This window comes from Phalacrocorax aristotelis, chromosome 20 (genome assembly GCF_949628215.1).
Source record: "Phalacrocorax aristotelis chromosome 20, bGulAri2.1, whole genome shotgun sequence".
NCBI classification, from domain to species: domain Eukaryota; kingdom Metazoa; phylum Chordata; class Aves; order Suliformes; family Phalacrocoracidae; genus Phalacrocorax; species Phalacrocorax aristotelis.
The window spans coordinates 4,533,945-4,559,670 of record NC_134295.1 but is presented as its reverse complement, the minus strand read 5'-3'; the positions used below and the strand labels follow the sequence as shown (position 1 = coordinate 4,559,670).

At 54.6% G+C, this 25,726-nt stretch overlaps 4 protein-coding genes across 6 annotated transcripts; 3 read left to right on the top strand and 1 right to left on the bottom strand.

Annotated features, from left to right (window-relative positions):
* The first annotated feature begins 3,358 nt into the window (after positions 1-3,358).
* PDIK1L (PDLIM1 interacting kinase 1 like) lies at positions 3,359-12,388 on the top strand. 2 transcript variants are annotated; one of them, XM_075115057.1, is made up of 3 exons: positions 3,359-3,460; positions 4,550-5,978; positions 8,704-12,388. In XM_075115057.1, the coding sequence occupies exons 2-3, from the start codon at positions 5,694-5,696 to the stop codon at positions 9,442-9,444; spliced, it is 1,026 nt and encodes a 341-aa protein (XP_074971158.1). In that variant the 5' UTR covers positions 3,359-3,460; positions 4,550-5,693; the 3' UTR covers positions 9,445-12,388. The 2 variants fall into 2 exon arrangements, with proteins under 2 accessions (XP_074971158.1, XP_074971159.1); XM_075115058.1 differs by having other exon boundaries at positions 3,364-3,460; positions 5,677-5,978.
* A 5,348-nt stretch (positions 12,389-17,736) lies between these two features.
* FAM110D (family with sequence similarity 110 member D) lies at positions 17,737-21,037 on the top strand. Of its 2 annotated transcripts, none has more exons than XM_075115056.1 (2): positions 17,737-18,037; positions 19,407-21,037. In XM_075115056.1, exon 2 carries the CDS (start codon positions 19,526-19,528, stop codon positions 20,558-20,560), a length of 1,035 nt encoding a protein of 344 aa, XP_074971157.1. In that variant the 5' UTR covers positions 17,737-18,037; positions 19,407-19,525; the 3' UTR covers positions 20,561-21,037. The 2 variants fall into 2 exon arrangements, with proteins under 2 accessions (XP_074971157.1, XP_074971156.1); XM_075115055.1 differs by lacking the exon at positions 17,737-18,037 and adding an exon at positions 18,234-18,307.
* A 245-nt stretch (positions 21,038-21,282) lies between these two features.
* Positions 21,283-22,334, bottom strand: C20H1orf232 (chromosome 20 C1orf232 homolog). The gene is made up of 4 exons (XM_075114977.1): positions 22,245-22,334; positions 22,050-22,136; positions 21,864-21,961; positions 21,283-21,605 (listed from the first exon to the last, which is right to left on the bottom strand). The coding sequence occupies exons 1-4, from the start codon at positions 22,329-22,331 to the stop codon at positions 21,347-21,349; spliced, it is 531 nt and encodes a 176-aa protein (XP_074971078.1). The 5' UTR covers positions 22,332-22,334; the 3' UTR covers positions 21,283-21,346.
* A 459-nt stretch (positions 22,335-22,793) lies between these two features.
* On the top strand, positions 22,794-24,197 carry ZNF593 (zinc finger protein 593). Its single transcript, XM_075114791.1, has 3 exons — positions 22,794-23,110; positions 23,500-23,562; positions 23,727-24,197. Exons 1-3 carry the CDS (start codon positions 22,914-22,916, stop codon positions 23,866-23,868), a joined length of 402 nt encoding a protein of 133 aa, XP_074970892.1. The 5' UTR covers positions 22,794-22,913; the 3' UTR covers positions 23,869-24,197.
* Positions 24,198-25,726: the final 1,529 nt, after the last annotated feature.

Sequence of the window (25,726 nt, the reverse complement as noted above, 5' to 3'; positions counted from 1 at the left end):
GCACAGACCCTCAGGACCTGCACCCGCCAGGAAAACGGCCCCGGCTCACGGTTCCCAGCTGGTGCAGCGATAAACAGGGTGTTGTGCCAAATGCCAGCACCCGTCCACAGGGAGACCTGTAAATATTGGCAGCTGCACGAGGAGAGAGGGGTAATTATAGCACCGTCGCCTATGGGTCATGCTGGCGAGGGGATGGGGTGGGGTGGGATGGTAGCTGCTGCTGCGTCCACAGCAACTGCAGGCAGGAGGGGATGAGTGCTGGGGTGCAGGGGTGCATGGGTGCACAAGTACAGGGGTATGAGGGTGCTGGGGTGCATGGATGCAGGGGTACATGGGTGCATGGGTAAATGGGTGCAGGGGTAAATGGGTGCTGAAGTCCAGGGGTACATGGGTGCAGGGGTACACAGGTGGATAACTACAGGGACGCATAGGTGCAGGGGTACATGGATCCACGAGTACCTGGGTATAATGGTGCAGGGATGAATGGGTACATGGAGGCATGAGTACAGGGGCACACAGGTGTCGGGGTACAAGGATGTACGGGTGCACAGGCACATGGGTGCACAGGCCCCATTTTTACTGCAGCCAGCCCCCTCTGGGCAGGGCAGCCCCATAGCTGGTTTGGGTGCTCCTTCTGGGCAGGCTCACATGTTGACCGAGTGACTGTGCTGGGACTGGCCAAGCACATCTTGCAAAATTGTCCCCGTTTCAGCACTTGGGGCTCTTCCAGGGAGGTGCTGGCATGGAAGCAGAGTGTGCTGGGTGCTCAGCAGGGCAGCACGGGGATCGGCCTCCAACTGGAGCCAGGAGTGGAGCACCCCGATGTGCACCCACCCCAGGGGTGGCATTGATTAACTAATTGCTTCTGGACTCGATTAAGGGGATTCCCGTGGACGGAGGGGTTGTAATGCCCTAATCAGCTTTCAAGACCCACAAGGGACTTTCAGCCCCTAATTGGCTTGGGGCAGCTTAGGCCGGGCCCTGAGGCACTAATCACCACCGGGCTCCTTCCCAATTAACCCAGGAGAGGAATGAGAGTGCATTGCTCTGGCAGGATCATATCTGAACGGCCCCTGCTTGCCCTCCGCAGGGCTCTGAGCAGCAGCTGGCCCTGGCTTCTCCCAAAATGACTGTGATGGCCCTAAGGGTGGAGAGAGCACGTGGGGGGCACTTCCAGCCCTGCAGCCTGCAAAGGAAAAGGCGCAACAGCAGAGCAGGGCACAGGGAGGGGGGACAGCTCTCTGCCAGGAGCTGTGTCACCGTCACACAGAGCCAGAGCACAACCAAAGGCGTGAGGGACTCCGCTTTTTTTTTTTTTTAATATCAAGGAATAAATAAATAAATAAACCCAAAACACCCCCAAAAAAGAGAATCATAGAATCGTAGAATCATTAAGGTTGGAAAAGACCTCTAAGATGAAGTCCAACCGCCAACCCAACAACCCCAGGCCTCCTAAACCATGTCCCCAAGTGCCACGTCTGCATGTTTTTTGAACACCCCAGGGATGGTGACTCCCCCACCTCTCTGGGCAGCCTGTGCCAGGGCCTGACCGCTCTGGCAGAGAATAAATTTCCCCTAATAGCCAACCTAAACCTCCCCTGACACAGCTTGAGGCTGTTCCCTCTCCCCTCTCACTGGTGACTTGGGAGCAGAGACCAGCCCCCCCCTCACTCCAGCCCCTCTCAGGCAGCTGCAGAGAGCGAGAAGGGCTCCCCTCAGCCCCCTCTTCTCCAGGCTAAACCCCCCCAGCTCCCTCAGCCGCCCCCCAGCACACTTGTGCTCCAGACCCTGCCCCAGCCCCGCTGCCCTTCTCTGGACACGCTCCAGCCCCTCCAGGGCCTTCTTGTCCCGAGGGGCCCAACCCTGAGCCCAGCATTCGAGGTGGGGCCTCCCCAGGGCCGAGCACAGTTGGCAGAATAAGAGAGCAGAAAAGGGGAGAACTGCCATTGCAAAGCAGGGTGAGAGCAGCGGTGGGGGGACGCAGAGGGCAGGACAGAGAGCAGCAGGGTAGAGGGAGAAGGGGATCACGGGATCACGGGATCACAGAATCCCAGAGTGGTGGGGGTTGGAAGTGCCCTCTGGAGCTCACCCCGTCCCACCCCTGCTGGAGCAGGCACCCCCAGAGCAGGGGCCACAGGGCCGTGTCCAGGCAGGGTTTGAAAGTCTCCAGGGAAGGGACCCCACAGCCTCTCTGGGCAGCCTGTGCCCCTGCTCTGGCACCTGCACAGGGAAGGAGTTTTTCTCATGTTTAGGTGGACCTTCCCATGTTCCAACTTGTGCCCGTTGCCCCTTGGCCTGTCGTTGGGCACTACTGAAAAGAGCCTAGTCCCATCATCCTGACACCCGCCCTTCAGATATTGATAAGCATTGATGAGATCCCCCTCAGCCTTCTCTTCTCCAGGCTGAACAGACCCAGGTCTCTCAGCCTTTCCTCACAAGGGGGATGCTCCAGCCCCTGATCACCTCCGTAGCTCTCCACTGGACTTGCTCAAGCAGTTCCCTGCCCTTCTTGAACTGGGGCGCCCAAAAGTGGACGCAGCACTCCAGATATGGCCTCACTAGGGCAGAGTAGAGTGGAAGGATAACCTCCCTTGCCCTGCTGTCCACACTCCTTTCAATGCACCCCAGGATACCATTGGCCCCAAGGGCCCGGTGCTGGCTCAGGGTCACCTCGCTGCCCCCCAGCACTCCCAGGGCCTTCTCAGCAGAGCCGCTCTCCAGCAGGTCACCCCCAGCCTCTACTGGTGCAGGGGTTGTTCCTCCCCAGGGGCAGGACCTTGCACTTGCTTTTGTTGAATTTCATGAGGTTCCTCTTGGCCCAGCTCTCCACCCTGTCCAGCTCTCGTGGGATGGCAGCACGGCCTTCTGGTGTATCAGCTGCTCCTCCCAGCTTGGTATCATCAGTGAATTTGCTGAGGGGACGCTCTGTCCCTTTGTCCAGGTCATTGATGAATAAATTGAACAGGGCTGGACCCAGCACAGACCCCTGGGGAACACCACTAGTTATGGGCCTCCAACAAGTCTCTGTCCCATTGATCACGACCCTCTGAGCTCGCCCTTCAGCCAGTTCTTAGTCCCCCTCCCTGACCACTCATCCAACCCACGCTTCCTTAGCTTGTCTACGAGGATGTTATGGGAGACAGCGTTGAACACCTTACTGAAGTCGAGATAAACAACATCCACTGCTACGGGATGCACAAGGGGATGTACAAGGGACCGCGCATCGCCTTGCACCGGCGGCGGCACCTGCCGCGCGCGCCGCCAGGGAAGCGCGGGTGCGGCACGCGCGCTCCACAAACGCCCCGCCACGCCTCCTCGCCGCCGGCCAATCAGAAGGAGCGGCGGCGGTGCGGGGGGCGTGGCTGGCGCGAGGGGAGTGTGGCGGCGGCGGCGGCGCAGGGGAGGGGAGCGGAGCTCTATAATGGCGGCCGGGCGGCGGCAGCGCGGTGGCGGCGCTGAGGTAACGCGGGGCCCGGCCGGGGCCGGGGGCGCGGGAGCGGGCGTTTGCCCCGGTGCGTCATAGTGGGGAGGGGGGGTGGGACTGCAGGGAGCGGGCTGCGCCGGGCGGGGGTCGCTCTCCGTCCCAGGTGTGCGCAGGGGGCTGTGAGGGGCCCTGTTACCCGCTGAGGCGGGGCGGGCGGCGCTCCCCCTCGGGCCCCGCTCCCGGCCTCCGCCCGAAGCCGCTGTAATTACCCCCTGGAGCGAGGTCCCCCTCGGTGCAGGTGGGGTCCCGGTGTGTAGCTGTTGGTAGGGCCTCCGTGGGGGGGCAGGGCGAAAGGGGGGTGGTGGTGGTGGTAGGGGTTACCGTATTTTATTCCGCAATTATTGCTGCTAACGAGGCAGGGAGGGAAAGCGCTTCCCGTGTGCAAAGTCGGCTGCAGCCTCCCAGGCCTGCAGGAGGGAGCAGCGGCAGGCCCGGCCTGTTTACTCTGCACAGCCTGGCCTGGGCCCGGCCCTGCTGCCAGGGCCCAGTTGCTTGGCATGAGGTGCCCTGGGGAGCGGGCGGCACTTCTCATCAGGTTAGGCAATAAACCTCCGTGGCATTTCCAGACCGGCCGGGCCTGCTGTGAAGGAAGGCAGGTAGCAACCCTGACACTTGGCCGAATGACAGATCCTCTCTGGTGACAGCATGCAGCGAACTGGCGCTCAATGTAGGGGGGACGCTTTCTGCTCATTTTGAAACTGACGTGGTAGTGTTTGAGTAACGTGGTGTTTTCCTCAGGAGTTCTTTGGCTGCTGGTGAGATTACAGATCCTGCTCTTCTCCTCTGCATGGGAAGGGCTATTGGCCCCATCAGATTTTACTGTTCAGGCTGTAATCTTAATCTGTTCCTCATAGTCCTGCTACAGGTGCAGGCTGAATGTATCTTGTGAGCAGAATCTTGTGGTAATGAGTTTCTTGGGCACATCCCACGTCAGTTCAAAATATTCTTGTAAATGTGCATCACAGAACTTTGCTGAAAGGTTAAAATGTCTGTGTAGTATTGCGATGAGACTGATGATACCTTTTTTCTCTCTCTTTTTCTTTTTTCTTTTTTTCAAAAAAAAAGTACCTAAAACAGTGGAAATACTTGAAAGCTTCCTACTAATAAGAGGCTGTTTCGATGTAGTCCTTATTGCCTGGTTTACAGACATAAAGAGAATTATGTTTATTGCTGCCAATCTTACAAACCATTTTAGTTCTGATATACTAGCTGTGACTTTTTTGTGTGTGTGTTTCATTCTGTGTGACCAGTGATAATTGGCTAGCCAAACTTTCTTTTTTTTCCCCCTGTCTATAGTCAGTGTCCCATTTTGGTTTGGTTGTGTGAAGGTGGTGCTGGTGTGTTTTGGTTCGTAATCTTGCAGGGAAGTGTGCAGGGAGGGTCATCAATCTGTAGCACTGTTTGGTGGCTTTTGTGTGTGTGTGTGTCTCTTGTTTTACTTATAGAGCAATATTTGAACTTTTGTCCTTCCCCTGTTGAGCAAAAGTGAAAGTTACATACTAGGTACAAGCTTCTGCAATCAGTTACCCTTTCTAACTTTTTGTAACCGTAGGCTCCTTGTTCAGAGGAGACTAGGTTAAAAATCATAGTAACATTAAAAAATAAATTGGAAGTGGTTCGAAGCATCCTCTTTTCTTAGTATCAGTAAAAGAATTTCATTATTAAATTGTAACAGAAACATTTATTTATGCAGTCACCTCCATAAAAGGCAGTGTTAATTAAATCTGTTACTGACCAACCACAGGCTTCAGCCAGAACCTCTTCTCCGCTATCCCAGGCGTGGATGGAGAGCATGATATCCTACTATTATTCCCACAGATGTTCACGGAAGACACTGAGAGAAAGGAGCAGGAGTGTACGCGATAGTCCTGTCTCAGCACAGTACAAGTCTAGGTTTGAATTGTTGCCACCTTGAAAGCTGGGCTGTATTTTAAATCTTAATAGTCCCACCAAAATAATGTAATTTCACTTTTAGCTAGTCCGTGGCAACAAGTACAGGTTTACAGAATAGCTTTTGGAATGTTCTAGCACTCAAATGGAGCGTTGCATTCAGCGTAATGCTCAGAGGCACTGCCCTCTTAATTGCAGGGTTTTGGTAGGCCTAATATTGCCACACCAAGCCATATGGGGGAAAATACAGCCCAGTTCTTGTTCATAAGTTTTAGTTCTGTGGGTTTTTCCCCCTTCCCCAGAACCCTTGATCTTGAAGATGGTGAGTAGCCAGCCTAAGTACGATCTAATACGGGAGGTTGGTCGTGGCAGTTATGGTGTGGTGTACGAAGCAGTCGTCAGGAAGACCTCTGCACGGGTCGCGGTGAAAAAGATTCGGTGCCATGCTCCAGAGAACGTGGAACTAGCTCTGCGTGAGTTCTGGGCACTTAGCAGTATCAAGAGCCAGCATCCCAACGTCATTCACCTGGAGGAGTGCATCTTGCAGAAAGATGGTATGGTGCAGAAGATGTCCCATGGCTCCAGTTCCTCCCTTTATTTACAGGTACATGAAGCTGAGGTAATGGGGTGGAAGTAATTAATATGGATGTGTAGCTGGGAGGGAAGGAGGTGGGTAGCTTTTTTTTTGAGGTATGCTTAGTTAGGAGAGGGTATTGTTGGTGTTGACACCCAAAAATTATTTTATATATTTAAAAGAACATATATATTGAACAATCACTTATATTTTGTTATTTGAAGCCATGCCATTCAAAAAGACTCCAGGACTTTCTTTTAATGTAAATCTGCTTTGGTAATTTGAGGAAGCACCACAGGTAAAGCACAACAGATGTGCAGGCTGTCATATTACTTGGTAGAAGCCCTTCTGCAGGGTTAATGAGCAGACATGTACAAATGTCTTGGGACAGAGCTCTGAAGAATTTCTTAATCTCGGATGTCCTTGAAAGAGGAAGTAACCGTCTTGATTTAGGAAGCCAATACTTAAAATTCTTTCAGAAATAATAAGCAGTTGGTAGCATGCAGTGAGCTGTTTTTTGAATAAATAACTGTTAATCTCTTCAAAGAGAGGTAATGGGATAATAAATAAGAGACTAAATGTCACTCCCCATGTGTGGCTACTGAAAGTGTCCTTTAAATCGCCTTTAAGTTTGAAGATGGATATTTAAGTGGCTCTGGAAAGACTTTGAAAGATAATCTGATTCATTCCCTTGTCAAGAAGCTGCCCCAGCTAGAAATCATCCCCTGGCAGAAATCTGTGTCTCTGGTTTAAAAAGTCAGTACCTGCTCAATGTTTGTGTTTTCCCTAGTTGGCTTTTATCATTTCAGTTCTTATTGTCATTCTTGCATGTCTAATGTAGGACCTTTTGTTAGTGAACGTTCATCTGACAACCCCTACACGGCTGTCCAGATCCTGTTGTGCCAAGTGCTGTACTAGCCTGAGAAAGAGGATTCTTGCCTTCGTAAACTCGCTGTAGCTTTGTAGTTGTTACTGACCCACTTTCATGAAGGGATCAGGGTAAAATAATACTGGCCAGCTCATGTGGAAGAAATGAGTGCCTTACCTTCCTAGTTGTTAGTGGATCTGTGAGAGATGGCATCAAACTTGTGGACGGCTGTACAGGGAGGAGCTTAAAAAAAAGCAGTGGGACTGCAAGGTGGGGAAGAGCTTTCAGATCACCTGCAGCACTGCTTTTTGATGGTAGTGCCTGTTAACAATGCGGCACCTAGATCTCGCCCGTGTCAGCCACAAGCACTGTGGATTGTTTTTCTGCTTCAGAGGGCAGAGAAGAGAAAAGGGCAGAGCTGAGCTGACTCTGAAGAGACTGGGATGACTTTATAGTAGCATGTGCTAAAATAGAGAAAATCAGATCTCCCTGGCTTGCCCTCTCCTCTCCCCACCCCAGGTGATACTACGGTAAGAGCTGAACAGGTGTGGTGTGTGAGGAAGCTGGCCAGGGAAGGGGGTGTTGGTGTCTCCTGAAGGGCTTTGGGCTGCCCCCATTTAGCTGGTGTCAGCTGAACTAAGTCAGCAAAGTGAGAGTCCTGAACTAGCCTGGTCTTCTGGTGCTTTGTCACTGTCATAGATGTGGTGGTGGATTATTTTGTCTTAGTGCTCTGAACTGAGATGCCAGTACAGCTTCTGTAAAGCTGTGCAGAGGGAAGAGCTGTGTGTTGGTGCTCACTTGGCAAAGGAGACTCCCTGCTGTCCTATGATACCTTAATCTCACTGTTACTGGCTGTAAAACCTAAATGTGTAGTTTTCTAGTTCTAACATGGATTTACTGTTTTAAGTTGGTCTGGTTTGAGTACTAGTTGTGCTAGCAATTAAAAACAGCTATAAATGGCTAGTAATTTTGCTCTTGGATGGAAAAGGTCACTTTCTTAAAGCACTTTAAAATGCCCCTCTAAATAGTAATAGGTCCCTTAATTTTTGAAAGCCTGTAAAACTTATTTTTGGTTTAATATACATTGGTTTAATACTAACAGAAATAAATGCAAGACTTACCTTCCAGAGCATGCGAAGAGCCACCTCAGAGGAGCTGAAGAGGCAAATGTGTAGTTGTGTAAACAGGATTAGTAAAACTGATTGCTGGTTTTGCTTTGCTTTTTGTATGAAGTAGCTATTAGAACCGGCTGCTCGAGCTACTCGCTGCTTATATTCTAGAAAATAGCTAGTGGATCTTGGTGGTGGGAAAGGTGTTACATGCAGCAGCTCTTAAGCTGTGCCTGCTGATCAGCATTCTCCTGAGTTCAGGGGTACTGTGTTACCATGTGCTAGAATACATTCACGTGTAAGGCATGGAGAATAGGCTTTAAAAATCTATTGTGGCGCTGCTTCATCAGCGGAGGACAAATACAACCCACTGGCACTGCACGGAGTTATTTGTTGAGGCTTCGTTTATACATTAAAGTTGTTAGTGAAATGGGTGGGACAGACTTTGTTGGGGCGGGACCCTGTCCAGCTGAAACAGATGGGAGTGCAATGGCTGCTCACTATCTTTCAAAATACTGTTATCTGGGTCTAGCTCTAGCTTCTGGGCAGGAGTGTGAACTCGATAGGCTTTGCAGGCACGAAAATAAGGAGGCTGTCAAATACATTGTGATTTTTTTTTTTAACATCATATATTTTGCATAGTTTTATTTTCACCAGTTGCATTATCTTGCTCTCCGGATTGTCGAGAGGAAGATCCAAACGTCATGCATTTTTTCCATCATATCTTTATGTTCTTGTGTTCATCAGGTAGTTATGACATTTCTCTTCCTTGTTGCAGCTTGTAGAGACCTCATTAAAAGGAGAAATAGTCTTTGACCCCAGAAGTGCTTATTACCTCTGGTTTGTAATGGATTTCTGTGATGGAGGAGATATGAATGAGTATCTGTTGTCCCGAAAGCCAAACCGCAAGACCAACACCAGTTTCATGCTTCAGCTCAGCAGCGCGCTGGCATTCCTGCACAAAAATCAGATTATTCACCGTGATCTCAAACCTGACAATATTCTGATATCTCAGAGCAGGATGGACACTAGTGACTTGGAGCCTACGCTGAAAGTAGCTGATTTTGGCCTGAGTAAAGTATGTTCAGCCTCAGGACAGAATCCTGAGGAACCAGTCAATGTAAATAAGTGTTTTCTATCAACTGCATGCGGGACTGACTTCTATATGGCCCCCGAAGTCTGGGAAGGACACTATACTGCCAAAGCAGACATCTTTGCATTGGGAATTATAATCTGGGCAATGTTGGAAAGAATCACATTCATAGATACAGAAACAAAGAAAGAACTTCTGGGGAGTTATGTCAAGCAGGGGACAGCAATTGTGCCTGTTGGAGAGGCGCTTCTGGAAAACCCAAAAATGGAACTGCTCATCCCCGTAAAGAAAAAATCCATGAATGCTCAAATGAAACAGCTGATCAAGGAAATGCTGGCTGCCAACCCGCAGGACCGACCCGATGCTTTTGAGCTAGAACTGCGATTAGTCAACATAGCTTTTAAAGACAGCAGCTGGGACACGTGAGCTGCCGAGTCATGTTTCCCTTGATAGAGCTCCTTCTCACCTAACTGATGGTGCAACTTAACAGCAGTAAAAGAAACCAGCCTGAACTCAAACATGCAGGGTGTAGTTTCTACCAAATGAATCCCTTCCGAGTTTCATACACGACACGAATGTTGAGTTGGCCGTTGTGTTAACGATGCGTTGCTGTGTATAATACCAGGATGTTACATGCAAGTGTAAGATGTGACGATGTTCGTTTGTGTATGCTGGCAGTGGGATGTCTTAAGAGCTGAGGCTTGATTTCCAGCACTATGTCATGGAGTATTTCCTACATTCCAGTTTCCTATGTCAGTATTAGGAACTCTCATGGAAGAAGAGATTTGCATGCTGGCAGTGCAAATCTTCAGGCTTTGTAAAGTGATTTTGTGTATATATTTATGTATACGAGTGACTGGGAGTGTATGCCGCTTTCCTTAAATTATTTGCTATGGGTCTGAATGATTGGGGTCTGCTAGAAAACTAGGCGAAGAAGATAGGTGAGAAGCATTCCTTCTTCGCCAGGCCTGATTAACTTTATTTATTTTTATCTAATGTTAAAGAATAGGGTCTGAGACTTGACTTTGTAGACAAAAAAAATGCAATGCAAGGGGATCAGAAGTTCAAGTGCTGACATGGCCAAGCTTAGCACTTATGGCTGAAAGAGCTTGTCACTGAGGGAGTCAAATCACAAATGTAAGCAATCAGGTACTAGCATGTTGGCTAGTTCATTAATCATTTGATTTTTTGCTTTCTTCTAGTAGTCAAATATTTTATTAATCAGTTAATCTGCAGTTTCACAACATGCTCTCTACTCTTGTGTCTATAATCCAACCCTGGGTACTTCAGGTAGGGGAGTATGGTGAGCTTAGGTTATGGAAACATGGATGAGGGAATCCAGCAGCATGGAATGTTTCTTTTTAAGATTCTTCAAAATATGGTTGCAGCACAGTTCCCATTAACTGAACCTAATAATACTGGTCATGGTGTCTTCCTTTCTGGCACTGACTCTGACCTGGCCATGATGAGGAGATAAAGGGGTGACTGTCTTGTAGAACACACCTGTTCTCAAATATGTGAGAACACTCAGTAACTGGTATGTGAAAGGTATCTCTGATTTGTGTGGCAGATTTTTTTGTTTGTTTTCTTCCTTTTAAAGAAGTAATATTTATTTAAAGTCAGGGACAGTAGGATGGAAAGCTTGGAAGTAGCTGAAAGGCTGTTTATCCCGAGCTCTTATTCCACACAAGCAGATTGATCTGCTCAGAGAGGTTTCAGGAAGGCCACCAGACCCTGTACAGCAGACAGAAGCTGCTGTGTAACAGTGTAACCTTCGTTCTTTTGGGAACAGGACCGTGACCCTTCATCAATTTGACCTTTTGGAAAAAGTATTTTTCAAAACAATTTTTAAAATTTCAAAAAAGTAAAAAATGTACCCTTTAAAGGCAGATATATTAAAGCTGCAACAAAGACTGGTTTCCTTAATAAAATCAATTAATGTTTTTTCTCCCCAGATCTTAACCTGAAAACTGCCGTAAGTATTCCCTTGTGTAACATGCTTCTCGGGTGCTGTTGCCTGTTAGTGCTGCGAGAGCAGTTCTGATCAGTCAGTGTTTATTCTGCCCAAGTGTGAATAAACAGCACAAAATATAAATTTTTTTCTTCAAAAAGCAAAGGATTCTGATTCTACCAAACTTCTGAGGCTTTATAGGCTACAGCTGGTTCTTACCTGGTGCTGTGTAGAGCTGGTGACAGTTACCCAGGGGGCCTTAGCCCTTAATTCTTGTTATTTTGCTTCACTTCATTGTTTAAGGCAAGTTGTCTAAACGGTGATTCTTGGACAAACATACTTTGCTGACTTAAACCAATATTTATTGCTCAGAAGCTGCTGTAGCAGTAACTTACAGAAGACAGTTTTTCTGAGTACAGCAGAGTGCCTTTGCTTCAGCGTAGATTGGCAGGGACGGAGGCGGCTCCATCGAGCTGAGGCTACAGCCTGTTGCCTGTCCCAGTGTCGCTCCTTCCCTGCAGAGAGCTTAGTCTGTAAAAAGCCTGTCTGTGAGTAACAATAAGGCGAGATCTCTTTGTTCTTATGTTCTGCAAGTGGAGATCTGTTTGTTCTCATATTTTAACTGACTCCAGTACAATTAAAGCCTCAGCTTCTTACTGAAAGGAAGAAAACAAACCTCTTGCTGTCTGTGCCAACACTGTTTCCACAGTACTTATCGAATAACCATGTTGAAACATGAGTAAAGTTTTAAGAGGTTATATAATTTTTCACGTTAAACTTGAGAGCTTTTCAAAAATACATTGTTACCTTCCTGTCTCTCCTGCCCACCCAAAAGTCAGAATCAGCCATGTTATCTTAAAGTACCAATCAACTACAGAATAATACTACTTACCTTTGCAAATCACCTGATTCTTCCCTGAAGTATTTCAAAGGATGAACACCAAATGTGCTGCCTGGCTGCCCTGCAGAAAGGAGTGCTAGTGAATGGCACAGGAAAGGCTTGTTTTGGGTTTTTTGACTCCCAAAGTGTTTCTTTGCACTGATTGCCACTTTAAAGGGTGGGGGTACCTGAAATCCCTCTCATGGTGCTTAGCCTTGCTGTTGGGTGACACTGAGTGTTTCCTTGGTTAACACTGAATGGTAGTCCTCGAGGTCTGTGTTCTGTTTGATTGGGTTTTTTGTTGTCTGAGGTCTTTGTTTTAAAACCTTTCATAAATCAATTTTTTGTAGCAGCTACAGACTTATTCACCAGCGTGACACAAAGTCAAGATACTTTTCAGGACTTGGAAAAGATTTTTTTTTTTCAAATCTTTCTTTAAAAACTGTAAAATATATTTTATGGAGAGTTTATAATGAGGAAAATTGTGTAGTTTATTAAGTTCATGGCTGTTTTTGAAATAAAATCTGAATTTGGATGAAGTTTTTGAACTTTGTGCAGAGAAATGCTTTCTTAGTCAATGTGATGTCATTTAGCTGTCAGTAAAGCTACAGAAGGGTTTATCTGCTGTGCTAGGGCAGAAGTAAGCTGTAGTCCTTCATCACAGTCTTACTGTGAGGGATCCTAGGCTTGTACAAGATGCTAGTTTGGCTAATAGCTGTGCTGCTCATGCTTTGTGGGTAGTGGCAGTGCCAAACTTCCACTGATGTGTAACGTGCTGCTGGAGGGCTTGACAGAGCGAGGCCAAACTGGATGTAAAAACAGAGCTGTCTCTTGGGCCGGTGGAAATGAGCCACGTCCCCATGGACCCTGTGGCTTCTGCCCAGCCCTGTAAGAATCAAAACAGTGCTCTTCTGGGTGTGCTTCACTTTCAAAGAGGGGATTAAAGACTGAAAAAATGCATTCTTGCATCCCGTACATACTTGAAGTTGTTATTACAAGCAGAGTAGTACCACCCTGGGCTGTAAGGAAATCTCTGGCAGGCTCTGCCTGCCCCACTACTGGTACTACTGGATTTTTGAGACTGCAGATAGATGCTGCCTCTCTCCCGTGTGCCGATGCTCCTCTCGCTGAAGCGAGCCTGTCCCCTCTAGTTCCTGCGTATGCTGGAGTAGGATTTCACCCAGAAGGCCACCAGTCCTTGTGTTGTAGGTGAAGCCTGTTGCCACCGAGTGCGCCACAAGCCCCTGCGCCGAGGGCTGAAGGCAGCCCAGTGAAGGTGCGTTCTGCTGTGTTTCCCTCCTGTGGATGGGGGCCGAGCGCTGCTGGCTTTGGCTGGAGCTGGTGGAGGGAGCAGGCGTGTGCAGGCTGTTGGGGCAGCTCCTGGGGCTGAACCAGGTGTAAATAGTCTTCTGGAGGTTTGTGATGGATAGCGGCTGGCTGGTCTCACGTGCCCTGAGAAACCTTAGAAATAAAGGTGAGGAAACACCCTTATTTCCACATGATACAAGTGTCTAGGAGTCATTTGCATGTTCTAATTAACTGCTCTGCAACAAAGGGTTGTGCAGACTGGGAGTGGGAATAGTGCAAACTGGAAATGCTGTAAATTGTTTTGGCTTGCCATTTGTTACCCCCGCAACAAACCCAAGCGCAGTCATCTCCCATGTGTCCTATGCTTGCATCGTCGCCCGTGGTTTCCTGCATATCCTGGTGCCAGCAATAGGCAAATTCCCCACCTGGCAGGAGCCGTGTGGTTAAATCCATAAGTCAATGCAGTCATTGCAAAAGAGAGAGGTTGGAATTTAGATTATTTTTTATTAAAGGAAAAGCACTTTAATTAAAGGAGAAAGTCACACCTCTGGTTAGTTGCAAGAGTGGTGGTTTTAAATATAGACACAAGCTACATTCCTCCCCCACAAAATGAAGAAAACTAAGCGTACATGCTTGAAATATCTTGTCCATGGAGGGGTGGAGGAGCGGAAATCTGCAAGGAAATGCCCTGGTTTAGAAATCAGATGTAGCTAAGGCTGCATCTCTGCTTAAATAATGCAACCTCTGCTTTATTTTCCTCGTTTTGCAGAATGCAGGGGCCCTGGGCTCCAGCTTGCCCATCCCATTTCCTCAGGCAGGGCTTGGCTGGGCGATCCCAGCTCTGCGGTGCTGCACTCGGGAACTCGCCTTGTTTGTATTTTTTGCTTTGTGTTGGTTTGAACAGAGTTTTTCTCCGTGCCAGTCGACCGTGGCCCCTGCGCAAACTGCAGCATAGGGGCAGACATTGCTTTGTGGTTGAGATAAAGTCCTGTCTCGGGGAGCCTGCAGCCGCCTGCCTGCCTGCCCGTTGGAAGGGTGCCCTCGCTTAGAAAAACAACTTTTTCCCCCCCCACGCAGTGGCTGGGTGAGCAGGCTGGCTCGGGTGGCCTTTGGACTGAGGGCAGCACAAACATCTGACTTTTTGCATTGCTTTTCCCTTTGCTCACCAATGTCCCATGATTCCATCTATGGGGTATCCTCTATCCTTTAGTGTTTTTTAATCTTTACTGGTGGTCTGCGTGATGAACATGAGCTGTCCCACAGAGAGCTAGTTAGGGGTATCGGGCACTGCTGAGCATTGGTTATTTCATTTCCCTTTTGGTCTGAGGGGTTGGGGAGCAGTTTATGCAAAGTGCAAATTTCTGTTCTTAAGTGCAACAAAGGAAGAGGGATGTATGTGAAATGCCACAAACCGCCAGAGTGTCTGCGCTGTTTGGGGAGGGGTGGGAGGTGGAAATACAAACCCAAACTGCTGCAGGTATCTGTTTACTAGCTCTGTAAGTGCTTTTTGGGAGCCTGAGACCGGACACTCTTAGAAGCAGAGCAAGCAAAGCACGGAGAAGTGGAGTGACCTGAAGGATGAGCCAGCACCACCACTGCGTTGCTGTGAGAGGAGCCACGGCCCAGGCCATGTTCTTGTTAAATCCCTTTGTTCCCAGATGAGTTCCCAGATTATTTGGGTGCCTGAAGCAGAAAGCAATTGCACAAGTGCTGCAGTTCATAAGGAGCAGCCAGGGCCAGCCAGGGGTGTGCAGGGGCCAGGGCTGAGCTGCGGGGCTGAGCTGGCAGGTGGTGGTTGGAGCTGCAGCCGCTCTCTTTGGGGCAGTGCCATGGGCCCAGCTCCCACCCCACACTCCACCAGGTAAGGTGTGCTGGGCTGGGGTGCAGGAGGACACAGCTGACTTGCTTTGTGTTCTGAAGAGGGCAAAGGGAGGACTGCTGCTGGAATTGCAATTGCTCAGAGGGCTCTAACCTTGGGGATTTGAAATGAAAACAGATGCAACCTAAACAACTTTGCAGGTCTGATGTAGTGGGTGGTGGGTTCAGCCCAAATGCTCAGCATTGACCCTGAGGAGGCTTCCCTGATTTCTGGCAGCTCCTTCCATCTCTCTCTGCCTTTCCTGCCTGTCCCTGTGGTCCCAGTACTGACCAGTTTTACTTCCCAGACACCGGACAGCCAGCAGAAGTCAGCAAGGCCAGTCACCGCCTGCCGTGGGTTGTGAAGCCCCCACTGGGGGGGTACGAACATCCATGGGAACCTCGGTGTCTTCTGGGCCCAGCTGCTCTCTAGTTCCTGCTTGCACCAACTTGTGGGTGGCTGCCTTAGATTAGCTGTTGGTTTCAGATTTATTCATGCCCATTTGAGCCCTTGATATTTTTAAACTTGTATAGCAACCCTTCTACTCCTGCCCTCTCCCAAATGAAACTGCCTGCATCCTGATCCCTTTCTGGCTTGCAGCCGCCCACCTCCAAAGCCCGACAGCTCCTGTGGGCTGCTCTCCAGGCAGTGGCATTTGCATGGACCCCAGACCAGAGAGGGCTTTTGTGGGTTGTGAAAGTAAACCAGCAAGTATAAACAGACAGCTGTGTAACCAGGTGCAGCAGTCCTGCCTGCACCTGGTCATGGTGGCGTTAAAGTGATTCTTAAAAAATTATTTTTATTTTTAAAGGAGAAAAGCGCCTGGAAAGGACTGAATGGGACATGGCTGACTTCATCTGGTCCATCAGAGCCGTGCTGGGAACCCTGCACCAGCCATGCTGCTCTGCTGCTGCTCCTCAAGCCTCATATGTGGGTTATGAGTTGGGGATGTAATTAGCAGGGCTGAGAGGGCCACATCACCCCTACCACAAGCAGGGACGGAGGAGCACTTGCAGGGAACAGGGCTGTTTAATCGGGAGCTAGACATGCTCTGAAAAATGGTGTTGGAAGGAGGATCTGTGCTCTGGGACTCATGACCTTTGAGGACTTTCTCAGACTTTTCTCACCCACTGCAAGGGCTGGAAGTTTCCATACCCGGCCCAATCTGTGGCTGAGTTTTGCCCAGGGCTGCTTTGCTTGCCTGCCATCATGCTTGTTTCCCAGTGAGCTGGGAGGGGAGGGAAGCAGAGCCCCGTCAAAGAGCAGAGTGCCTTGTGAGAGCTCTGAGTAACCTTAAATATAAACAAGGGACTTTGAGCATCCACATGACTAAGAAAAGCCACCCAGTGCATTCACAAGAGGCTGCATAAATTCCTTTCTAGAAGTCAAAGTCACAAAACCCCCATCACCTCCCATGGGGAAGCGGGAGCTGCCTGGGATGCTGATGCTAGGAAGGGCTCCTCACACCATCCCTTTTTGTATCCCGAAGGGAATCTGCCTTATCCAAATATAACAGTTCAACAGTAAGTGCCTGGCGGGTTGCTCCAAGGAGGAGCCAGGGAGGACGGCCTCTCCGTCTGCCTCGCTTCAGGGTAGGACCATCCCCCGGGAACATCCCGCATCAGCCAGAGAAATGTGAATCAAAGGCTGCTCTTACTCACTTGTGGCTTTACTGGAACAGTCGCTGTCGTTCCAGCTCGGAAAATAAAAACTGTCCAAATAAACAGTGATTCATATTGCCTGGAGTTAAAAATAAGGTCCTGTTGGCTGGGAATGCAGGTGCTCTCTTCCTGGGGGCAGAGCCCAGAGCTGCCACGAATTTCTCTGTCACTTGCCCCCATCCTTTTCCTCATCCTCCTCTGGAGGCAGTTGGGTTTGTTCTGGTGTGGTCGCATCCTGCACGCAAAGCCCCTGTGCTGCCGGGAGCACAGCTGCCTGCATTGCTCCTCTCCAGGTTTACTAGAATAGAATAGGTGGTTTGTCCCTTCATTGCTTTCACTGGGAATTTTTTTCCGGTGCTGGCAGAGCTCGGACAAGTCCTGGCTGCTCTTGTCCTGCTCAGCCTCCAGTTTAGCCTCCGTTTTCGTCAGCCATGGGGTACTGGCTCCAGCCCCTTCCTGGCACCGGTGCTGTCGCGCAGGGAGGTGCTGGATGCTGACCTGGCCCTGGTTCCCGGCACTGGCTCCCCAGCAGCAGCACTGCAGGAAGGAACTGGGGTGGGGACCAGCAGTGCTCGGGGCCAGGTCCCCTCTTATCTGGGGATGGAGTGCCCTGGCCTGCAGGTCTGGGGCTGGATGCCATGGCTTTGTGCCTGCTGGAGCCTCCTGGTCCCCTGAGTCCCTGCAAGCAGCTGGGGCTGGGTTGTACCCCAGCTTTCTATCCAGAGGAGATAGGGAGGGATGGAGGGAGCTTGTGGGTCCCTAGGAAGCACTGGGGGCTTTTCCAACCCTGCTCCAAAGGGCTGGGAGCTGAATTTAGAGTGCAGCCTGTCCTTCCCCCCTGGCCACTGTGGTGCCACCTTTGCAGCCCCCGGGCAGGTGCTGGGGATGGAGGGGGGGCCAGAGGCTGCCCCCACGGGAGGGCTCAGCCCTTGGGAAGGGGAGAGGGCAGTGGTAAAAATAACCCCTGGGCTGTTTCCAGCCTGTTGTGGCTTCCTGCAATTTACAGCCCTTCCTGGGGGGGAAGAGGAGGCAGGAACAGGCCTGGCTTGAGTCTGGCTTTGACCCTTTCACCACCAGTAGAGAAGGTGCCAGAAGGACCCTTCCTCCTTCCTTCTCCCTCGCTGGCTGGGGCAGGATCTGGGGAAGGGGATTGTGGTGGGCTCCTGAGCTGCCCCCAGCATCTTGGGTGGATGTAGAAGGAGAAGCTACTGGAGTAGACATGGTTTCCCTGTCCCATTCCTGATGTCCTGTGTGCTGGGAGGACAGAGACACTCAATCCTGCCTGGGAGAAGGCAGGGATCTCTGCTGTAGACCCTGAAATCCTGGCCAGGCTCCCATGAGAAGGAGGAGAGCTGGTGAAGGTGAGCTGGAGGGTTAATGCCGGCTGGGCAGGGGCAGGGCTCCAGGCTGCAAAAGCTGCTGCTGGGGCAGGGGAATCATGCTGGCAGGGTGGGCACTGGGCGGGGTCTTGCTGACGGAGCTGGGCTGGCATGGGTTAATGGGGTGGCTCTTCCTCTTCCTCACCCTCTATATGAGGCTCCTGCTGGCTCTGAGCTCAGTTTACTGCCGGTGGCCAGAAGGGCAGGAGCTGAGTGAGACCGGAGCATCCCTGCATCCCTGCGTGCACTCAGGTGAGCAAGAGCATCCTCCGCCTGCCAAGCCCAGTGGCTGGGCATGGATCCTGTCAGCAGGGTTGGGCTGGGAGCGTGTGGGTGCGCTGGTGTGGGCAGCAGTCACATCCTGGGCAAGCTGGCTCTGCCGGGGCAAAGCCGGTGGGTGATGTGACCATGTGCTAGGGCCACCTTCCCTTGAACCACTGCCATGCTCTGCCCCGTACTGGGGGAGGCTGGGGAGCACAGGACCAGACAAACCGCGTGCCTCAGTTTCCCCACCTGTACACCAGGGGTGGATGTGGCGTGGGAGCCCGTGGGCTCTGTGTGTGGAGGTGCGTGGGCAGAGGGCTCCTGGGCTGTTTGCTCTCTAGTGAGCCCTGCTCTGCCTGGCCCCACGTCCCTGCTGTCACGTGGCGAGGCTGTGGAGCTGGGTCAGCTGATGATGATGGGGTGGCTCTTCACGGCTGTTCAGGCCTTTTCTGCTCAGTGAAACCATCTGCTTTGAGCATTTACAGGCCCCGGGTCTGGCTCAAGTCCCCCTTCCCCTGGCACCCACCGCCAGCACTGGATTTACGGCCCCAATCCTGTGCGGCTGCTCGGGTACAGCTGGGCAAGAGCCATTGCACCCCAGAGCTAATAAAAGCCCCTTTGCTCCATGCTCCTTGTGCATTGAGTAGGAGAGGTACCTTCCTTCGCAGGCAACCGAGCTCAGCCTGTCTGTGGGGAGCACAGCATGGAGACCCCAAAACATCCCCCAGCCCTTACCCCAGTGTCGTGATGCACAGGCCTGGCCGGGGCAGCTCGCCAGCTCTCCTGTGCATGGGCTTTGTTCTGCTCTCCCTGCGCTCGGAAAGATAAGGCGGCCGGCTCCGGTATTTTTTCCTGTTGGAAGCTGCTCCTGGGATGCGGGTGAAGCCGGCGGATGCTCGGCGCTTCTCTCTTCCTGCCCTCAGATTGTTCCTGCCTGGGCTGGCAGGGCTCCCTGCCTGCTTGGCGGAGGGCAGTGCTGCCCTGCCGTGCATAGGATCAAGGGGACCTCGGCTCCACTTCGCCCCGCATCCTCTCCTGCCACTGCTGCATCCTCGGTTCTAATCCTCGTTCTCCTTTCTCCTCCCAGGGACAAATTCAGGAGCCAAGTGAAGCTTTGGGAGCCTCCCCAGCCACAGCACCGGACCCCCCCACAGCCACCTGGGGAGGGATAGAGCAACCAGGGGTGCTATTTCAGGGTTGGGGGCAATGGTGCCCCTGGGCAGCCCCCCTCTCGCCGTCTGTGCCTCCAGCAACCTGCGCCTCGTGACCCCTGGCCGTGGCTCCCCCTTGGCCTGGCTGAACCGGGGCCCCGAGTGCCCACGGGAGTCGGGGGGCGGTGGGGGCCGGGTGCCCAGCGCCGTGGAGCGGCTGGAGGCTGACAAGGCCAAATACGTCAAATCCCAGCAAGTCATCAACAGCCGGCAGGAGCCGGCGCTGCGGGGCTGCTCACCCCGGCTCTCCCCGCGCGGCTGGCGCCTCCTCGCTCGTCAGCAGTGTAGCGAGTTGTGTCAGGGCTCAGAGCTGGGCCGGGAGGGCCCCCGGAAGCTTCCATGTCCCCAGTCCCCCGTGTCACGCCGGGCTGGTGGCAGGCGCCTGCTGAGACCCGACTCTCTCATCATCTACCGGCAGAAACGAGACTGCCCTGGAGGGGACAAGGAGAACGCCAAGGGCTCTGGGCTGGTGCGACGCCTCTTCCAGGGACCCCTCAGAGACAAGCCCCCGAGTTCCCCCCCAGCCAGGGGGCTGGATGAGGAGCTGCCAGCCCCGCAGAGCCCTGAGACCCCCATGCTGTGGGTGCCCGCGGAGAAGGAGGAGGTGAGGACACCGGGTGCTGGCAGCGGCAGTGGCAGTGGTGGCATCTTCCCTCTGCCCAGCAGCCCGGCGCAGTCCCCCCGGCCCCCCGGCAAGCAGGCGCTGGCTCTGCGCGTCTCCCTGCCGCTCTCGGAGCAGGAACGGTTCTTCAACTACTGCGGGCTGGACCGGGCGCTGGTGGAGCTGCTAGGGCAGGAGCGGTTTGGGCCAGCGGGCTGGGACAATGCCTCGGCTCGGCTCCCCGGATCCTGCGAATCTGAGCCCGGGCAGGCGTCAGGGTGCAGCGAGGTGGATGCGGGGCCAGGTGAGGAAGAGCCGGACACCCGGCTGGGATCTGCCGTCTCGGTGGTGGAGCGCAATGCCCGCGTCATCAAGTGGCTCTATGGCTGCCAGAGAGCCTGGGCGGCCGCCAAGGAATCCACTGTCTGAGCAGAAGCAGCCCGGCTGGGGACAGGGACGCCCGTGTGGGTCCTGCTTTCTTGATGTGGTCCCTCACCCTTGCTAGATGTGGCCAATGGACTGGTGGCATCCTTGATCCCAGCACCATGGGGCTGTTGGCTGGGAGGGCCAACAGGTCTACCCTGGACCCAGGGCTGAGGGCAGTGGGGGCACCTGGGGGGCAGGTGAGGAAGGGGCTTCTGTGGGTGACTCCCTGGCCCCAGGGTCCAGCAGGCTGCTGCCCCCCACTGCTGCCCCTCTTCTCCACCCTGTCTCCAGCCCAGGGTGTTGGGACAGGGCTGCAGCCCCTTTGGCAACCCATGTCCTGCATCCGCTGCAGGCTGGAGGGGTGGGCAGCACCCAAGCCCCACCACCACGGGCAGCGCCCGCTTGCAGCTCCCTCCTCCCTGAAAATGGGGCTGCTGGGGTCAGAGCAGTGCTCAATAAACCTGTTAGGTTTCTTTTCTAGCCTGGTGGTGTGTGTGGTTTATGCAGGCAGAGTCCAGGACGGTGGGGCATGCTTTGGGGCTGGGGGTGGCAGCTCCCCATCTCCACTGTGGGGTCTGTGCTGCTCCAGGGACAACGGGGCTGCTGGGGTTGGGGGTGAGGGCAAAGAAAGCACCAGGCAGGGCTCAGGGAAAAGGGGCACCTCGGGGTCTTTAGTGCAGACAAGTCACCAAAACCCACTGCGGAGCACCCAGTGCGGGCAGGGGGCTGCCTGCCAGCGGGGTGGGGGGCTACCCACGCTGCTGGAGAGTCCGGCTGGTACCTCCTCCTCTAGTTGCCCTTGGGGGCATTTTTATTTCGGATTTCGGCCAGTTTGCCAGCCAGAAAGCCCCAGCGGAAGGCCCCTTCCTCCGGCTCCCGCAGGTCACTACCGTCATCATCCGGCGGCTCCCGGGGGCTCTCACCCGGCTCTGGGGGGGACACCCCCTTGTCCAGCCCTGACGCCTGCTGCCACTTGGTAGCAAAGAGATCCCAAAAGCCGGATGCCTTCTCGGAGGAGGGTGGCTCAGGTGGCGAGGCGGCCAGTGGGCTGGGGAGAGAGCGGGGACAGGGACATCGGTGTGGGGATGCTTCTTGCTGGCTCCCACAGTGGCCAGGACTGGGACCCTCAAGCCCCCCCCATGTCTCCCCTCCATACCAGCTCTCCTCCTGCTGCTCCCCAGCCCAGCCCCATGGGTTAGGCAGGGGAGGGGGATGCAGGTGATGGGGTGGGGGGATGTGGGGCCTCAGCAGCTCCCAGGGGCCGGTTCCAAGCTCTGGGGTCCCCCCCCGCCAAGCTGCAACTTACTGGTCTGCGCAGGGGTCCGGGCTGAGTAGCTGGTGCTCGTCCTCGCGGGTAAAGAGGGATGAAAGCGTCCGCCAGCCCCGGGCACCCACCCCCTGCACCTGCGGGGGAGGCAGCACGGGTCTCACTGGGGCCCTCCAGGTCCCAGCAGCCCCCCTTGGCCCCCTGCTTCCCCAGCCCCCTCCTCACCTTCCTTGCCAGCTGGGACACGGGGCTGGGTCCTTCCTCCATCAGTGTGGGTGGCTCATCCGTCTCCATCAGCTCAGGGGTGTCTCCCTGCAATGAAGCCCCCACGTGAGGACAGGGGTGCAGGCAGGGGGAGGGCAGGGAGGTTGGCCACCCCGCTCTGGGGGTACCCAGGCGTACCAGCACCTCCCATCCTACCTCCTCCTGCAGTGTCCCATCTGCCTGTGTCCCCCCCAGGGTCTGCAGAACTTTGGCCTTGTAGAGCCGCCAGAAGCCCTGGGTCATGGTGAGGGGCTCAGTGGGGCCAGGAGCCGGTGGGTGCCACAAGGAGCGGGAGGGGTGCGGGGCCAGGCCCCGCCGCGCCGCCCCAGTGATCCGGTGGCTTCATTAAAGTTTCAGGGGCCACTTCCAATGCACAAAGGGGAACCTGAGCCCTGTGTGAGCGGGGGCAGCGTGAGGGCGGCTGCTCCGGCCACCCCCAAACCTCCCTCCCACCGGTTCAGCCCCCCAGGGACCCTCGGTCACAGGGGGGCCCCCAGGGCTGGGCTCACCCCAAGCCCACAGCGCAGAGCAGGTGCTGGGGCTCGGTGCTCCCCCCGCCGTGAGTCCCCATCTATAATTGATCACCCGGGGGGGGGGGGAAGGAAACGTGATCGGTGCCGGGGCCCGTTGCGCTGAGCCCTCCCAAGCTCATCACAGCAGTGACCGAGGCAGCATGGCCCTAGGGCAGGGGGCTGAGCTGGGGCGTGGCCGGACGCTACACGGGCGTGGTCTCCCACCTCGTGGGCGGAGTACACGGGCGAGGGGCGGGGCCTGCCGCCGCCTGCGCATGCGCACCGCGGAGCGGCGTGCCGGCGTGGTGCCGCCATGTCGCCGCGCAATGGCCGCCGCACCGGCGCCCACCGGGCGCACTCGCTGGCCCGGCAGTGGAAGACGAAGCGGCGCTGCCGCGATCTGGATGAGATCCACGGGGACCTGAAGCCCGAGAACGCCGCTCGGCTGCTGCGGCAGGAGCCCGACCCCGACTTGCCGGGCTGCGCCCAGTTCTACTGCCTGCACTGCGCGTGCGTGGGGTGGGGGGTCCCGGGGGGTCCTGGTCGCGGGGGGGGCTGGGGAGGGACGGCTCTGACCCTTGGGGGGGCTTGTCCTGGTGCCGGGTGTTGCCTGACCCCTGCGGGGGAGAGGGGTTGTCCTGGTCCCGGGAGGGTCCATGGCTCTCGGGGGGGAGGCTCGTCCCATCGAGGGGGGTTCTAACCTTTGAGGGGGGGTGTCTTGTCCTCGTCTCAGGAGGGACCCTGGCCTTTGGGGGAGCTTGTACTGGGCTCGGGGGGGTACCCTGCCCTTGGGAGACTGGCCCCAGGGGTGTGGAGAGACTCTGGCCGCTCGGTAGGGCACTCCCCAGCCCTGCTCCCATCTCGGGGTTCCCTGACCCCCAGCCTCTGATCCCCCGCAGGCGCTACTTTGTGGATCTGACCAGCATGAAGGAGCACTTCAGGTCCAAGGTGCACAAGAAGAGGTAAGGGGGGCCTTGAGCTGCCCCATGCCCTGCCCCGGAGCAGCCTGCAGCCCCCTGCCCTGATTTCTTCGGGGTGAGGCGGGTGGCAGTGTCAGTTCAGGGCCAGTCTTGTCTTGAGGACTTGGGGTGGAAGGCGTCAGCCCTCCTCTCTGACTTGCCTGCAGGCTGAAGCAGCTGCGGGAGGCACCGTACACGCAGGAGGAGGCAGAGCGCGCCGCCGGGATGGGCTCCTACATCCCCCCGAAGAAGGTGGAAGTGCAGACGCAGCCACTCGAGGAAGTCGTTGAGATGGAGGCGTCCAGCTGAGCGTGGACTGAGGGGCCGGGCGGCTCCGTAAGGGCGTCTTTGTTCTCAGCTTTGTGAGAAAAACATGCCCCAGCGCAGCCGGCCAGCAGGCAAATGCACCGCTCCTGCCGGCAGCCCTCCTCGCCGGAGCACTAATGAGGAGAAGGAGCCAGCGAGACCCTGCGTGCCCTCACTGCGTGTCCCCCTTCTCGAGGAAGGGGCAAGCCGCTTGTTCCCTAAGCGCTGGCGTGACTGTACACTCATCTCTGCTTTTAGAGTGGTTTTAGGCCTCTCTGCTTTGGTCAGAGGTTGACCCCGGTGACTCATCCATTAAAATATGTCAACCAACAGGCCAGCAGTGTTGAGAACTCTCTGTGAGTGTGACCCAGACCCCGGCTGGAGGGTGGCAGCTGCCCCTTGGGGTGGAAGGCAACCTCTCGGTGTTGTACTCTTCCTGATCATGCAAAGGGAAATATTGCCAGTGTCTGTGCCAGCCTGGAGGAACAGCCTTGTTCCGGTGCTCCTGCCCTGGCAGGGTGCTAAAGCTCCCCCTGCTTTGCCCTCCTGGCAGGGGGTTCCCAGCCTAATGCTAGCAGATGCAAGGCTGCTTTTTGGGGGCAAATACGTGATCAAATGAACTCTTTGTTAAACACTTGGGTCTGTAGCGAGCAGCTCATTGTGCTGGCCCTTCCCGTTTGGGCTTTGATGGGGGAGTGCTGGTGTCCCCTGGCAGGGACACTTAGGCTCCTGTCCCCTAAAACCCAATGCCTACAAGGGACTTAATCTTCTTGGAGGGCTGGGGCTGCATGTACCGTGATCCAGCCTCCCCTCCTCGTGTCCACCAGCCTGATGCTGCTGTGATGGGGCTGGTGACCCTGAGTCCACCTGCCCGGCTCTCAGAGGACTCTGTGTGACAATGTCACCACCCACAGCTGCAAATTCCTGCAGAGTGGGTCTTGCAGATGCAGCCTTGGCAGCAAAACCTTCAGGCTGGGTGTTCATCCCTCCTACCAGACTGGGGACGGGGTGCTGGGCTGGAACAGCAGAAAGGCAGCACGACAGTGCAGCTGTGCTTAGCAGGAAAGGGTTTATTTCCATGCAGCTTGCCCGGGTTTGTGTCCCCCCCCCAGCCCCGGGGAGACAGGCGACTAAATCTAGCTGTTAGCATCTCGCTAGGGGCAGCTCCATGCTGCAGCTCTGCGCAGGTTTGGTGGCTGTGAGGGGGCCTGGAAGGTTGCAGACCCCATCCCAGTAGGACGCATCTGCCTAGGGACATATCGCTGACCCCGTGGCTCCATTTCCCGCCCCCCTGCCCGCTGCTGAAGAGGCTGGTCTGGTCCCAGCCCTCCCCGCTCGGTGCTGACCTCCTTTCCGCCAGCCGGGCTGGCTACGGCTGTAGCACGGTCCCCACAGGGACGGGGGGGCTGTGAGGCTGCCAGCGGGGTGCAAGGGGCCCCCTGGGCTCCCCTGCTTGCAGGGGGAGATGGAGATGGCTGCAGCACCTGGCTCCACCGTCCTTCTGTCTGTCCTTTCAGCTTCTGGTCTTGTGGCTGGATCCTGGTGTGTCGCAGCAGCTCGGTCAGGGGTTCAGCCAGCAGCTCTGGAGCTGGGAGGTGGCTTCTCTGTTCTCCATCCTGGTCGTTGAATCGGCTCCCGAATGCAGGGACAGACAGGGGGACAGAGGTGCGTGTACCCTGGCCTCAGGGCACTGCACCGCCCAGGCATGGAGGGAAGGGCTGGATGTGGCGCAGATCAGCTGGAAAGTTGCCGCAGCTGGCAGCTCTGCTAAGGGGGGTCAGCGGGCAGAGGGGGACCCCGGCACCCCCCTGGGGACAAGCCCTGCCAGCCCCCTCCTCACGGCTCTGGGGGGGCCTTGGCG